This window comes from Arachis ipaensis, chromosome B09, assembly GCF_000816755.2.
Source record: "Arachis ipaensis cultivar K30076 chromosome B09, Araip1.1, whole genome shotgun sequence".
NCBI lineage: Eukaryota > Viridiplantae > Streptophyta > Magnoliopsida > Fabales > Fabaceae > Arachis > Arachis ipaensis.
In genome coordinates, this window is record NC_029793.2 from 29,428,383 (window position 1) to 29,444,766 (window position 16,384).

Consider the following 16,384-nt stretch of genomic DNA (forward strand, 5'->3'; position numbering starts at 1 on the left):
ATTCAACCCGATCATGGACGGGATTGTAAGTATGCTCAAATAAAAACGTAGATTACGGATATTATATCATAGGGACACATTAAATCCGATCGTTTGCCGTTTTGCAGTTACGGGAGAACGAGATCAGGGCGACAACTGCGGTGAACCTGACCAGCACACCATTCAACAAACTTAGGGACCGTGTGTTGAGCAAGGCAGAGTTATGGCGGACGAAATCAAAGAAGAACACCTAAGTCGACCGCCTGGTACTGCGTAGGATACATGGTTCAGCCAGCTATGACGCCAATGTCCCCATGGCCAAGTTAGTATTAGGTTGCTTCCTTCTCTAGTTTTTTATTTGGGTTCACTGCGAGCATGCGTGTCGATTCAAGTTCATCATACTCGCAGATTAAGACTTTGTGTGTTTACGGCCTTTCCTTTCATGTTTCGTATTTCGTGCATGGACGCCTGTTGAAGTTTCCAAGACTAATCTTCCTTAATTATATATATACATATGAATGAATGCGATGACGATTAGTTAAAATATAATTTAATTAGATTTTATTTTAACCCTCCTAACCATCAAGTAAATATGCACCAGCACGTAACGACAAATCTAATAAATGCCCTCAATTAATAATGTTATTTCTGTTTACAACACAAGGGCATAGAAGGTTTTCTTTTTTTTATTTTTTTTAGAAGAAACGATAATGGATTTCACCAACCAAAAGATGCGTCGCTTAATTCCGATGGAACTAGATTCCAAAGGGCGATCCTCAACCATAAATATACTAGCATGCCTATTCTCAACACCACTGGATAACACCGTCTTAAGCATATACGCTGCCAGTCCCTCGTCCAATGTGAAGTTACAATGGAGCGCTTGTCTACCGCCTTCGAACTACCCCGCGACATTTGGTTAGCCATAGCCATTAAAGTCACGAGGAACTCCATTGCGGACCTGTACAAGTTCTGTATGACGTGTTGCGTTGCACGCGATGTAGGCGACGAGGATACTGTGCTTAGGATGGTTGCCATACCACCCCCGCATGAAATGAATTGGTTGTGGATACGGGACCCTGTAGGGCGAAGATTTTTCGAGAGGTGCATTGGAATTGGTCACCCGGAGCTTCTGTTTCGGGAAGCGCTGCGGGAACTCTACATACGACATAACCACGCCATCGGATGGGAAATGCTGCAGAATGCAGCAAGCAATGGGGTGGACGCTGCCAAGTACGCACTTTCAATGGAGTTGCTCATCCGAATGGACGACAGCGAGGCCAAAAAAGAAGGTTTGGAACTATTTCGCACGCTCGAAGCGGGTGACTTACTCCCCGCATGTTACTCGAGTTGCTTCGTGGTCCTCACAATTTCTTGGCCGGATGAAGTCCATATGCCGAAAAAGGGAGAAGAACATACGGTCTATGACTCGACCAGATGCATGACCCGAGGCCATATGGGTCTTCTCTATGACTACTGCCGGAGGGCGGCAGAGCGGGGCTCCGTCCACGGTGTCGGAGGCGCCGACCATATTCGGTGCATTCGCTGTCGCGCCGACTACGAGGTGGAATGATACGTAGACATTCCTAGGGTTTAGGATTGTCATGCATATTAGGTTTAGTACTGACGTATGATATTTCGGCTTATTATTGACGCATAATATTAGGTTTAGTATTGACATATTGTTTAATGAATGGTTTGTTTTCATATATCCATGATGTAAGAATTTGATGGATTTATATTATCTACCCAATTACTCGTTTATAAATCCCAACGAATAACCGGCAAACTGTTCTTCGGTTAAACCGATACTTATTGTGGGATATATTGACCGGGTACTACAAAAAATATACAGAAAAAAAAAGAAATTGGGAATCACCGAGCGACGAAATGGACAAAACGAAAGTCATAAAGTTAATGACCGGAAAGTTTAAAAAAAAAATATCAACAAAAAGAACTTTGAATACAAGGGACGTGTTTGCTAAGGAAGCCGTGTGCGAGGCGACGGGAATGAATCGGCAGGCTCCCTAATCGATGTGAGTGTGGCTGAGTTGGTGTAGAGGCACGGTACACAACCTATGGGATTCAATCACAAACGGCACCGGGTGACTATAAAGACGGACAGTCGGACACCGTAAACAACAGCCTTTGCGATAACTTCTTGGAGCCTTTGTGTTGTCCACTGCTTACACATAACGGCACATTCATCAATCGTCTCATGCATTCAATACAAGGAAAGGAGATGTATCATCCGACAGGCCCCGCCAACCTTCCCCACGATGTTTGGACCTTAATTGCTGGGAGGACCGCAGCACAGTCCGTCAGGGACTTGTGCAGTCTCAGGATGTCGTGCACCGCTGCACGCAACGCAGGGGAGGAGGATATCGTTTACCAATTCGCCTCGATTCCAATTTGGGACCAACGGTGGTGGAGTATGAGTCCCATGCGCCAGGCGGGAAGAAACTTCTTAGCGCGATGCATGCAGAGCGGGAACCTGGAAGTTCTGTTTCGGTCTGCTGTGTCTGACCTTTTCCTCGGCGGGAGTCGTCTTGCGGGGATGGAAACGATGCAAGTTGGCGCAGCCCAGGACCATTCGGCAGCACAGTACACGGTGTCGATGATGCTGATGCTACGCGATGACTTCGAGTCAAAAAACAAGGGCTTACAAACATTTCATGTGCTTGAGGCGGCCGGTGCCTTAACAATATGCAAATTGGTGTTCCACGACGTTATCCAGGGGACGTGGACACACATGCGTCGCCTGCCAATGGTAAACGCAGAGAATTTAGTCTGTTCATCGCATGCATGTCCAAGCCGTGGAAACATGGGTGCTATTTACCGCAGTCAACGCTATGGTAGAGGGTGGGACTTAAACGACGGTGATGGAGGTGCTGCTCATATTCCGTGCGTGCATTGTCGGGCAGATTATGAGTTGATCCTGTTTGTCCACCTCTTTGACTAATAGGATAGGATTGTGTTCTCAATATTTTTTTCGTCATCCTATCTAATATATGTATTATGTAGTATGTAATGATTTTTGCCACTGGATGACTCGTTTTGCAATCATTTTATTTATGTGTTTTCTGTTTCGTATAAAAAATGTTATTTATGGAAAATACAATTTTTCCCCGTTATTGACCTCCCAATCGGTGACTCCCCATTGCCTAGCCAAGTAATCATTTTTTTTATAAACTCACCGCCAGTCCCGTCTGCCACGTTATTCATAGCAGTCCATAGCCCTTCAGCCCGTCGTGTCTAGTCTAACGTCACATTACCAAGATTTGCATTTATTGCAAATTCTGCGCAACCGATGTAGCACACGTTTCCCCATGGTTTTTCTTCCTTTAACGATAAAACCACCAGGGGCATTATTATCTTCACTTTTCAAGGAATAGCAGACGTACATTTATTAACCACATTAAAATGTATTAATTTGTTTATTCGTAACTTAAATTTTGATTTTGATTAATGTATATCAATGCACAAGTCCGTCACAAAAAATCATTGCTTGAAGGGCTTTCGTCGTCTAGCAGACCTCCCCGTCTTCATCCAGAAAAATGTCACAGGAATCCCTCAACGACCTCGCCATTAGTCCCGCCGACCTCGAGGAACCTCCGACCGAAGATCTGATCGACACTCTCCAACGGAGGATGAGGTTTTTGAGTGACAGTCTTCAAAGTACACAAGACGAAGCAAGGACGGCGAGGATGGAGGCAATCACCGCGAAAGTCAGGGCGAGTATAAGGAAGCATGAACTGGACGAATGCCGCCGGTTGGAAAAGAAGTTGCACACGGAGGTGGAACAGCATCAAACCACCATTCGCGAACTCGAAGACAACGCAAACGCGTTGAAGGCGGAAGAACACGCGAAAGGTGACGTCGTTAGGGTTATCAAAGCGGCAGGAGAGCCGTCGCGACCGATGGTAGGTTAAAGCTTGCTCTTCTGTTCTTTCCATTATTTCTGACTCTCTTCTCCGCATTTTGTTCTATCTCTTACGCTATTTCTTGATATGCCCATATCTGCAGCGTCTACCATTACCCAGTGGTCTCCTCCCCAAGGGTAGCAACCATATCTACATCACGGTCGCCGACGGGTCAGACCGTACTTACAAGATTGCATGCAGCCCCAAATGGTTGAAAGAGATCACTCTCGGGAGGGGATGGCAAAGGTTTTATCATGACTACAAGCTACAACCCTTTAACATTCTGCTGTTCAAGCACAAGGGCAGAGACGACTTCAGCGTTCGCATATTTAAGGCACCGGGTGTGGAGAGGACGTATGCTGCGTCTGGTGATGACTCCGGCGACCTCACACCCCCCCAGGTGCCAACGAACCGTCCACGCGCTCCTCAAAAGCCTCGCCGTCGAACGGGGTGCATCAATGTTCCCAGGAGCGCAGCTGTAGCTGAGGTGGAGCAGACATTTCAGTTCGAGCACGCTTACTTCATTATGCACATCACAGAAAGGCTGTTGCGCGTCCACTTCCTGGTAATGGCTTTCCCTCTCCACTATATATACACCTTTTACGTTGGCAGTATTTGGGGTCCACATTATCTATTTTGTTCCCCTGCTGTTCCCTCTATTGAAAGTAATGTGGCGGCCTAGGTGGTCTACAGTAAGTGTTGTTGTTTTCCTGGTTCTTATTTTGTTGGCCTCTGTGCCGTCGTAAGTGGTCCACGTCTTCTGTGTTGTGCTGTTGCTTAATTGTTAATGGTTGGCTATCTGGTGGAGCCGTGGTTGACTTGAAATTAATTACACAAATTTGTTGGTAATGCCTCGTATGCTGTTTTTCAATATCCAATGTTTTGTGAAACAAGCACCCAATTGCATGCTAACTGTTCATAATGCCATCATCAATAGTTTCCTTTTCATTTTCTTGGCTTCATGCACGTTGCATTCATGTTACACATGCCTTTAACTTTAAGTACATCTCCTTCTCGTTTTTTGGTTTGCCCAGCCAAATGTGCCACACTTTGGAGATGATGTCAGTGATGATGTCATGGTCACTCTGAGAGCGGGGGAGATTTCTGTCCGGGCGGACTACGCCAGATACAGGGGCAATAGAAGCCGCAATTGTGGCACCATCGGCGGAGGGTGGGCTGATTTCTTGCGCAAGTGCAACGTAACTGTGGAGAAGCTGGCCGTCTTTGAGATCTCCAGGACCAACCCGGACGTGGAGCTGTTGGTCCAATTTGTTGATTTTGAACGAATCCAACTGGGTTGATGAACTAGCTGACCATGTTATTTTGGATTGCCTTTTCTAATTTGGCAACAACTATTTTTGTGCTCTGATTGTTGATGTGTTGCAACTGCTAGACTTAAATCTTTTTGTACATGATACAATCTTATGACCGGTGTAACTAAGAACTTTTCAAAATATCAGTGTTCCTTAGATTACTTTACAATTCCAATTCACACAGCACCATGGATGCTCTCTACACTAATTTGCAATTTCAATTCATACAGCACCATGGATGCTCTAGAATAATTTCCAATTTAAATATAGAGCGTTACAAAATAAAGTCATATAGCAGCCTGGATATGGTCAAATTGGAAGTATAACAGTCGAAAACAGTTTTCTATAGCTACCCATTGTTTGTCCAAACATAGAACATCACGCATGATCTTCTAAGAAACTAAAACACCTGCTGCATCACCAAAGCTTTGCCTAATTTGAAGACCCACGTTCCCACTGGATTGAGCTGTGAGCGCACTAAAAATAATGAATGGTTACCAAATTGTGCCCTGTGAATCATAACCCTTGTCCAAGGCAACGTCCGATGCATCGTCCCATGCCAACTACAACGATACATTCAGTTAGCCATGAACTACGAATCGATGAACGGTCAATACATTAATTGAAAAGGACGACTAAACAAATTTGTTGACAAAGTCTTACCTCATCCTCCTCAGACGAGTCCTCCCTTGTGCCAGTTTCACCTTCGCCCTCACCACCAAAGTATGATGCACCCTCTTGTGTGTTCATTCTGCTGTTGGGATTTAAGTGGCAGGAAACTCGATTATGCCCTGTCTGGCGACAAAGACCGCTCCTCTTCACCCCCTTTACCGTTTCCTTTCTTTGCCTCTTTCGACACCGCACCAACTCGTGCAATGAAAAGGACCATACTAGACCATTTATCTAGTTTTAACAACACTTTTAATAGCCCAACACTTGAGCCCAGCATTGGTTTCAGAAAAAATGTGCATCTCAGGGAAAAAAATTAGTCCAGAGGCCCATCACGATTGACCCAAGTTCAACCAACTGTGTTCTAACCTAACCCGCCCGACCCATAACACCATCGGCCTCTCCTTCGTCATCCTCTCGCCCACCATCCCCGCACCGCTTTGATCCTTTCTTGTTGGACGTCTCCGGCAAAGCCATGCATCTAGCCGAAACATCACTCATTGTTATCCGACAGTGATCGAATCCAGCTCCGGCGGGGACACTATGCAGATCTTCATCCTCCGAACCAACGAGTCACGACCGAGGCCGCACTTCGGAGAGCAGGCAGCTCTGCAGTGTGACTCCGCGGGAGAAAGCTTCCTGCAACTCCATTACTCCATTGACGGGTCAGTGACGGATACGTATCCATCGCAGCTTATCTTGTATGCGTCAAACGACGTCCACGACGCTTTTCCTTCCCTCCCAGCCCTCCTCTATCATGTCTGATTTAGCGTTAAACAGAATCACTAACAGCCATTAATTTAGTTCTTAAAACATGATAAACTAATTCTACATAAACCCAAATAATTTTTTATTGTAACAAAAATAACCAGTTACAAAGTCAAATTTGCAAATTAACCCCGCTGACACACCTAAATCACTAACCAATCATAGGAGGAGAGAGAAAGAGTAATCTCTACCATTGGATTGAAAAAACAGAGAGATCCAACGGCCAACCTCAAATGACGCACCGATCAGCCAAACATAAACATCATGTGCACTGGTGTGCCAAAGAATTTCGGCACACCGAATCCGCTCCCTTGTTACTTCCATTATTTCTGAAGTTCTTGACTTCCTGATAATGTTGCTAGCTCTATAAAAAGAAAAGAAAATAATGCATAAAACTTGTGGATACAAATTGAATTTGTACTGTTGAGCGGCATGCGCTAAAATTGATGGATTGACTCGTGAATTGGTCCCAACAAACATATACATGTCGGTTATCATTTCTCAATTCTGACACATAGCTAATGAGTAATGAGCTCTTCTGGATAACGGTGTTGAACGTGTGGCGCCAAGTGAAAGTTTGCATTTGAAATTTTAAAAGTTCTTAAATACGAAAAAAGAAAAATATTTTTTTATTGATTTTTATTTTATTTTAAACTAAATCTAGTAGTGTTTTAATATTGAGTCATCAAAACACATTGTTTTAAATATTAAAAATTTATATTTGAATTTAGAATAATAAAATTACCCCTTTTGAGGATAAATTTTAAAATATATATTTAAAGATTAGTTAAAAAGACAAAGAAACCCGAGTTAATAGTCAAAATCGTCCTTGAAAGATATCCTGATCTCCATTTTGGTCCTCGAAAGATAAAGTTAATCAAAATCGTCCCCGAAAAATACACGACTTGGTCACGTTAGTCCTTCCGTCAGTTGGATGATGATGTATCACGTTAAGTGCCACATGACACATGATGACGTGGTGAGTTAATGCCACGTGTCACAAGATGATTGGTTAACGTGTCACTTAACATGTAAAAAAGTTATTTATAATCAAAATAGTCCTTGAAAGTTCAGACATAAGTCATTTTCATCCTTAAAAATTTTAAAAAGGGAAAAACTACCATTTGTACCCATGAACTTTACGAACGCTGACAAAAGTACCCATGGAAGTAGAAAAGTGACTTTGTACCCATGAAAGGCTGGATCCGTCTGTCGATAGTACCCGAACGTCATTAAAACGTTAGCTCCGTTAAGTTAAAAGCCAACGTGGAACGTTAACTGCTTACCTGGCTTTGAATCAGCAGTCTAACGTGTCCAAGCATAAATATACCGTTATAACATCACCCATTCCCCTAATTTATCTTCAACTGTTTCCCCAATTTCAATTTCAAAACCCTAGAATGTCTAGGAGAAGCAGAGGTAACCAATGTTCTTCGAATGGAAGCATCAGCGAAGAAGGGACTTCGTCTTCCAAGAGGGGTGAAGAGAAGACTTTGTCTGGAAAATGCTTTTGTGGACAGGGTGTGGTGTTGCTACAATATGGAACCTTAACAAATCCTGGGAGATGGTTCATAAGGTGTCCTCTATGGAAGGTAAGTCTTTTTGTTTTTGTACTTCTGATCAGATTAACTTATTGTGAATGATTCCTTATTCCTCCCTTTCACACTACAGACGATGGATTGCAAGTATTTTGTATGGGTGGATGAGATTGACGGAGGATGGGAGAGACTGGCAAGAGCCCTTGTTAGAAAAAATCAAGATAGCTCCTGTAGTAACCATGAGGTCAATCTCACTGGGCAAAGAAGAGAGATTGAAGAGAATAGTGTGAAGATCTTGTTAAAGATAGGGAAGCTCCAGGGTGAAATTAGAACTATTAGGGCATGGATTATAACTATTTTTTTGAGTTTACTGATTTGTGTAGGGCTGAATCTACTCCAATTAATCAATATGTAACTGTGCTTATGGTGTATGTTGTCCTAGGATCTTTTTCTGCAGCTTTTTGGTTTCAATGATGATGAATTTAGAAGCTGGTTGGTCTCGATGATGATGAACTTCGAAACTCTGTTACTATCTTCACTTGTTGTGGAAAAAGTCAAGTTGTGTTATGACATTAATGTCCATGATTGTTAATGTATTTGATATCTGTTAGATTGGAGTTAACTCAATTTTGACAAAAAAAAATATAAATATCGTGATTTGTCTTAATCTAGCCAGAAACATGGTATTGTAAAATACATAGCAAAGTTGTAACCTGGAAATGGAACTAAATATTCATTCCATAAGCTATAATAAACCTTGAAGTAATTTACTCATATGCAGTTATCAACAAAAGCCTCAAAATGAGGGTATGAGTTTGATGTAGCAGTAGGAAATCAAATGTACCTAATAGAACCTTTACAAACCATGAACATGAAAGCATCAAGTTGTGTTGTTTAATTACTAGGCATAAGTTACAAAAAAAACCATAATATAAGAGTTCATAGAGCTCTCATTACAGTAAGTACTTCATCAAAAAACAAATTCACACAAAAAATCATATTTGTTGGGTGTGGAGTTGCTGCTGCCACTAGAAACCCGTTGTTGTTGCCACTTGAAGATGCTCCTGTTGGTGGACGGAACCCAGGTACTGGCCATCTGCCTGGTGTTTGAATTGTGGATGGTGGAGTTGGCGTGAATTGCATAAATCGTGTAGTGGTACCTCGGCTTGCACCATGCATTGTTTGTCTGGTAACTCTTGGAGGCGGTTGGTTAGTTGGTGATGTAGGCCTAACAACAGAAGGTTGTGGTGTGGTAGGCGTTATAGGAGTAGGTTGTGGTGGGACAGGTCTGAGGGGAGAAGGTTGTGACGGTGGTGGCCTCTTAATATTTCTCCTCTTAATTGGTCTCTTGGACATGGTTGGCTTTATGATAGGTCTAGGTGGCACATATGCAGTAGAGGAATTAGAAGGTGGAGGTCTTACTGCCATAGGTTCTTCAGAAGGATTCACACAGTTCAGATCATCAACATTCACCTATAAATGTTGATAATTGCATTAGCTCAAATTTTTAATGCAAGATAAATTTATCTTCATGCCAATAAGTAGAAGAAGAGAGTGGATATAAATAACTTACACTGGGTGAATCTGAAGCTGATGCTTCAGCATCTGCTGCCTCCAAAGTCTCTTTCCAATACATCTCTTGCTCTTTGGCAGCATCCTCATCAAGATCATCAACACCCATACCTTCAGATCTCACTGCTGCACCCTGATGCCGACGACCACTACCTGATGCAGCTCCTCCACTAGCCATAGCTTCTTTCTTCTTGTCACATCCTCTGCTGTTATGACCAGTCTGAGAAAACAGTAGCAATAATTGCAATTTTAATTTCTTTACAATACAACCAATATGCAGAAGTAAACAAATGAGATATGGAATATAAGATTATACCTTCAGACAATATGTACATTTAATGGGGCCATATCTCCTCTTTGCTCTATGGGGATCAGGATTCTCTCTAGGACCATCTCTACGAGCGTCTCTCTTTTTAGTAGGTCTCCCAATAGGCTTCCTATACACTGGAGGCAACAATGGATAGTGGTTTCCCTTCTCCCAGTACTCCTGGCTTGGGACAGGTTGAACTGTCCACTGATATGCTAGGTTGTATGCTCCCATAGTAAGCCAGTTGTGAGCAAAGTCCTCGGCCCTGCGATTTTGGTATGCAATGGCAGCACAGACATGCCTACATGGAAGTCCAGTAAGCTGCCATAACCTGCATGAACAGGTCCTTCTCCCCAAGTCTACACTCACCTTCACAGGTAGCCTTTGAACCTCATAGACATTCCCATCTTCATCACCGGATGGGAAGGGCCTCCAATAGTTGCTCTCTTTTTTCTCCCTTTCCAAACGGCTTTGTTGCACAGGGGTTATTCTACCATGATATCCGACAAGTGCCTTCTTGTTTCTTGCCAAAATCCTCATTACATAACCTCTCACTTCCTCTAACATGGTAATAATCGGCTTTCCTCGGATCCTTTTAATTTTGCCGTTGAAGGTCTCGCAATTGTTATTTGTATAGAAGTCAACCTTAGGGTACTCACTGAAGTGAGATCTTGACCACTGTTGCGGGAGAATTTTGTTAAGATACTCCCAAGCGTGCTGGTTTATTCTCTTGACCCTCCCTATTGCAAGTTCAAACTCTTGTAGTGTAGTAGCCTTTGAGCATGCCCACATTGCAGCCTTCATTTCTAACTCTGGCCATTGTTTTCTAAAATTCTGATAGATATGCATGGCACAGAATCTGTGATGTGCACCTGGCATGATATCCTTCACTGCTGGAATTAGCCCCTGACCATACAATGGATGAATGACTAAGACAGCTGAATATAAATCAATAAACTCCTTCACAAGGTGAGGTTTAGACTAAAATTTGATACTGAACTAAATGCAATCAATTGAATCAACTAAACTAAATTCAGAACAATTAACATAGACCAATCAACACAGTTTCGATTAAGAACCAAGTTTCCTGAAATCAGACCAATCAAAATATATACAAATCACACAGAGACTATTAAATGCCTTCAATTCAACCAACTTAATTGAAAGCAGATCAATTAAAAAATATACAAATCAGACAAAGACTACTAAATGCCATCTGTTGAATATACTTAACTGAAATCAGATCAATTAAAATATATACAAATCACACAAAGACTATTAAATGCCTTCAATTCAACCAACTTAAAATATATACAAACCAGATAAAGAGTACTGAGTTTAGCGAATTACAACAACCAATTAACCTGACTAAGCTTTATTCAATTAGTTAGTTAAAACAGTTTCGAATAAATACAATATATTTACCTTTTGCATGTCCGACATCAGGTTAAAGCCATTTGCTGCATGGTCACCGACATCATCCTGTAGGAGGTCCAAGAACCATTTCCAACTGTCCTTGTTTTCTGACTCAACAATTGCATATGCTATTGGGAAGATATGATTATTTGCATCAGCTCCAATAGCAGTAAGTAACTGGCCTCCATAGTATCCTCTTAGAAATGTGCCATCTAGTCCTATAAAAGGTCGACATCCCTCAACGAATCCTCTCTTGCATGCATTCAGACAAACATAAATTCTCTTAAATAAGAAACTCTCCAACCCAGGCATAGGAGATGTATGTATCCTTACTGTACTACCTGGATTTGTTTTCAGTATCTCATTGGAGTAGTCACGAAGCCTAAGATATTGTGCAACGTCGGAACCCTCAATCCTTTCTCTTGCTGTTGCCATTGACCTATAAATTTTTCTTTCGTTTACAAGCACATCAAACTCAGTTCTGAAGTAGTTCTCAGCATCCTTGACTGTCATATCAGGTTGATTCCTTATTTTCTCTTCCAACTTATCAATTACCCATTTTCCATTGGCAGATTTACAATGCAAGTTCCGTGGGCAAGTATGCTCATTGACAAAGGTTTTGACTTGATAACTCACCGGACATGACCTCTTGGCACAGTAAATTTGCCACGGGCAGTTTTCATCATAGAAGATAGCTTTACATCTTGTTGAATCAATCCTTGGGAAAAAATACTTCTTCCAAGGTTAATATTGAACTTTCTTACAGCTTTCTTGAACTGTTGCAGAGTCTCGAACTCCATTTCAAGCTCCAGCCTCACCTCATTAACAGGTGCATCGGCATTGCCCTGTGGAAATGACCTTCCCTGGTCATCCTCATCACTTCCAATGCTGTGGAGGCCCTCTGACTCATAGCAATGAACACCAGGTTCATCATCTGAATATTCTCCCCCATCCACCGGAATAAATACTGATGGAGGTTTATTCGGATCTGCATTAGGGATAAATGTTTATCCAGTTGGAAGGGGTCTCTTAGTAGATCTCCTTATCTGTTTTCTCCTACTACCTCCAGTACCCTCCTCTGTGTTGTTATTCTGTGTTTCTGGAGCATTTACTGTGGCAGATGGATTGGTAGAAGGGGTGTTGGGTGGGGGGGGTTGGATTTGGTTCAGGCATGGCTTGGGAGGAGGGTTGATTCTGCGGTAAAGGAACATATTGGGTGAGAAATTCGTCTTGTGGATCATCAGAGGTAGAGGGTGGCTCTGTGTATGTTGGTGACTTTGGCTGGGCATTGTTGTCAAGCGGAATAGATGGTGCTGGAACTGTGTTTGGTGTAGCAAATTCTTCAGATACATTAACTGTGTTTGGTGCAGCTGGAACTGATGGATTTGGGCTGGCATCTGGTTGGGCCTTTTCTGCACCATGGGTCTCCTCTGTAATTTGGGCTTCAGTATGTACCCCTTCCAGGTGAAGAATTCTTCTAGGACCTGTTGCCTTCTTTGGAGTTGGAGTCCTCCTGACACAAACTTTTCTCCTCCTCCTTGATGGAGTTACATTAACCTGATCAGGTGCTTCTACACCAGCTTCTTCATTCGTATCTACAACATCTTCTTGGCTAATTGGGTGCTCTGTGTATAATTCAATCTTATGTCCATTCTCCACATCAGCTTCATACATCTTAACGACATCCATATCAAGTCGCAGAAGCCTCAAACCACCCTCAATTTCTATTCCAGGCTGTCGCCAGTAGAAATCGGAAATGATTGGATACCTAATGTCTTTCAGTAGGTCACTAATGAAGAAGCCATTCAGAGTATCCACGTAACTCTCTCCGCCTCAGTAATTTCACCTTCTGCATAACACAACTTGCCATCCGATCCCCTTTCAAGTCTACCTCTGTGGTGTATTATTAATGTGATATGCGTCGTGGTAGCCATTTCTGTCAATAAAAAAAGAATGAACAGTTCATATCAATACACCTACTATTTCAACAAGGACATTCAACTAGCGCATAACTAAAGTTTAATCACAATCATCATCAAAAAGTTCAGTATACAGTTGCACTTTATTTGAGACAAGCAATAAGAGAAGCTAAACTGTAATAGATAGTATGAATACAAAATACTACTGTTTGAATAATAGTATAAATCTTGTAATAGCTATATCACTCAACTAGATGTACCCAACTACATGTTCTACTGATTCCACAAATAAACAAAATCACAAAAGGCACTATAGCTATTATATTGATAAGGTACATTTGTGGACTCATCCAATACACTGATAAAGAGGAAAAAGAAAATTTAATAAACCACTAAACAAGTGAGTGGCCTTCCAGTCCTTTTTGTCTGAAAACTGAATTTAAAAATCATTGCTTCTTTGTTTCATGATGATATTACATCCACCTTATTTAACATAGCTAGTTAAGCTACTGCTGAAATCACCTAATAGGATAATGTTGCAGAACGAATACCAACAAAAAATGCAAACATGACAAGTTCTTATAGAGTGAAATTTGAACAAACCTGCCAAGAGTTCCATATGGCCAGTTCCCGTAGCTCGATAAGCAACAAGATCGCCTAGTAATCGTGCCATTATTTGAAATTTTAGCTAAACTCATTCATCATCCCAATACATCCATTAATCCTTTCCATTATTTATTACATGAAAAATGGGGTTTCAATTATTGATTTATAGAATAATGATTTGAGATATATATGTTATGATGTTTGGTGAGGAATATGTAATAGGCTATGCTTGCTGCCAACCCGTGTAAAATAGTGAATGTTTTCAGAAAAATGTCCCCTGAAAACTATAATTATCTTATGGTGGTGGTGGTATTGTTTTCAACTGTATAAGATATGAAAAATTTACCAAATTATATTTTGTTAGGTAGGTATCTCTTCATTGAGTGACAACAACATATAGATAATTTGGTGTAAAACAAGGACATTCAACTAGCGCATAACCAAAGTTTAATCACAATCATCATCACAAAGTTCAGAAAATTGCATATTTGTGAATTAAAATGCCTAATGAAAACAAAACTTAAGCCCTATGCTGATCAGATATAAGGTTTAGATAAAAAACTTCATTCAGGCGATATATCGAGCATGTGGTGTGCAGCAAATTCAGACAGCGTGTTTAGTTCTATGTTGGCGTCAAACAACCCAGAAAATTCAGCCACAGCAAACAAGTGAACAATAAAACACAGAGAAATTGGGCGACGTGGAGGAGCGGCGGTCACATAGGCACAAAAGTTCCCCGCCCTTGGTTCCTCGCCGGGCTGGAAGATGCGAAGCAGGGGCTGTTCGCGCTGAGACAGAGTGACTACGCGCAAAGGAGGGAAGAAATAGGGAAAAGGAGAAGAAAATGGAAGAAGGATTGGGTGATGCTGGTCGCCAGTGGTGTTTTGGGCGGACGGAGGTGATTGGGCGGCTTGGTTGGTGGCGTCGCTTCAGTACGTGGTTCACGTCTCTCTCTCTGCTAGGGCATGCATAAGGGTGGTGAGGAAGAAGATGGAATGGTGCGAAGTGACTCTAACGTTTCTCTCTCTCTCTCTTCTATATCCACCTGGAAGGTTCTTAAAAAAATTCAAATTAAAATTCAAAAGCCAGGTAAGCAGTTAACGTTCCACGTTGGCTTTTAACTTAACGGAGCTAACGTTTTAATGACGTTCGGGTACTATCGACAGACGGATCCAGCTTTTCATGGGTACAAAGTCACTTTTCTTCTTCCATGGGTACTTTTGTCAGCGTTCGTAAAGTTCATGGGTACAAATGGTAGTTTTTCCTTTTAAAAAGTAATCAAATTAGTCCTTATATAATTTTTTTTATTAATAATAATAATAATAATAATAATAATAATAATAATAATAATAATAATAATAATTAAGCAACAAATTTTCAATATTTTGTGAAGTTTGAAATTGAAGTAACATTTGTGGAGCTTCTTGAATTTTGACTTTTAATATCACTACCATTACATCCTATATGTAAGTAATACCGTAATGGAAAAAAAGATGTAGTAGAAAAAAATAGTGGTATAACTTTGTTTAGGTTAACATACATAAATTTTGATTTTGAGCATATAATTTTGTTTAGGTTAACAAATACATATATTTCAATTTTGAGTATATATATATATTCCAGCAAAATGTGATAATGTAAGAAAAAGGTTTTAGAATAGAAAAGAATAAGAGAGATTTTGAGAAGAATTAAAAGAGAGAGATAATTTTATTGAAAAAATTTTTAAGAAGAAAAGATACAATTACTAATTTTTTGTTTGTCAATTACATGTCTATTAAAATTAGTAGTATTAAAAAATATTTCAAATTTAATATTATCAAGAAAAAATAAAAAAATATATATACGGACTAATTTGATTAATTTTTAAAATTTTAGGGATGAAAATGACTTACGTTTAAACTTTCAAGGACTATTTTGATTATAAATAACTTTTTTACATGTCAAGTGAGATCAACCATCTTGTGACACGTGGCATTAACCCACCATATCATCATGTGTCACGTGGCACTTAACGTGACACGTCATCATCCAACTGACAGAAGGATTAATGTGACCAAGTCGTGTATCTTTCGGAGACGATTTCGATTAATTTTATCTTTTGAGGACTATTTTGACTATTAACTCAAAAAAACCTTTTAATATTAATGTGTTTAAAAGACATTTAAAATATTCTATTTAGGATATATGTTAAAAAGACCAAAATGCTCTTCTAGGATAAGTGTTATTTAATGGAATTAGGATGTTCAAAATTAAATTTTGATTTTAAATAACTAAAATATAATTTTAATAAGGATGTTAAAATAAGTCAAAACGAATCACTAAAAGATAAAACAGATTAAGATTTGATGCTTGCCAAACTAAAAAAATCAGCAAA

The 16,384-nt window shown here is 40.6% G+C and overlaps 3 protein-coding genes across 3 annotated transcripts; 2 read left to right on the forward strand and 1 right to left on the reverse strand.

Annotated features, from left to right (window-relative positions):
- LOC107615368 lies at positions 2,222-2,941 on the forward strand. The gene has a single exon (XM_016317435.1). It carries the CDS (start codon positions 2,222-2,224, stop codon positions 2,939-2,941), a length of 720 nt encoding a protein of 239 aa, XP_016172921.1.
- On the forward strand, positions 7,769-8,634 carry LOC110266621. Its single transcript, XM_021111503.1, has 2 exons — positions 7,769-8,244; positions 8,324-8,634. The coding sequence occupies exons 1-2, from the start codon at positions 8,053-8,055 to the stop codon at positions 8,603-8,605; spliced, it is 474 nt and encodes a 157-aa protein (XP_020967162.1). The 5' UTR covers positions 7,769-8,052; the 3' UTR covers positions 8,606-8,634.
- LOC110266807 lies at positions 9,130-14,077 on the reverse strand. Its single transcript, XM_021111829.1, has 8 exons — positions 14,008-14,077; positions 13,309-13,421; positions 12,598-13,219; positions 12,304-12,473; positions 11,495-12,220; positions 10,079-10,975; positions 9,764-9,982; positions 9,130-9,663 (listed from the first exon to the last, which is right to left on the reverse strand). Exons 1-8 carry the CDS (start codon positions 14,075-14,077, stop codon positions 9,130-9,132), a joined length of 3,351 nt encoding a protein of 1,116 aa, XP_020967488.1.

What these genes read in the sequence shown, in the direction of transcription:
- LOC107615368 (XM_016317435.1), top strand. Translation starts at nt 2,222, where the DNA reads ATGTATCATCCGACAGGCCCCGCCAACCTTCCCCACGATGTTTGGACC.
- LOC110266621 (XM_021111503.1), top strand. Translation starts at nt 8,053, where the DNA reads ATGTCTAGGAGAAGCAGAGGTAACCAATGTTCTTCGAATGGAAGCATC. An exon ending in TAAGGTGTCCTCTATGGAAG is followed by an intron (nt 8,245 to 8,323) that starts GTAAGTCTTTTT and finishes TTCACACTACAG; the next exon opens with ACGATGGATTGCAAGTATTT.
- LOC110266807 (XM_021111829.1), bottom strand. Translation starts at nt 14,077, where the DNA reads ATGGCACGATTACTAGGCGATCTTGTTGCTTATCGAGCTACGGGAACT. An exon ending in TGATGTCGGACATGCAAAAG is followed by an intron (nt 10,976 to 11,494) that starts GTAAATATATTG and finishes TTGTATGGTCAG; the next exon opens with GGGCTAATTCCAGCAGTGAA. An exon ending in AATGTACATATTGTCTGAAG is followed by an intron (nt 9,983 to 10,078) that starts GTATAATCTTAT and finishes CTGTTTTCTCAG; the next exon opens with ACTGGTCATAACAGCAGAGG.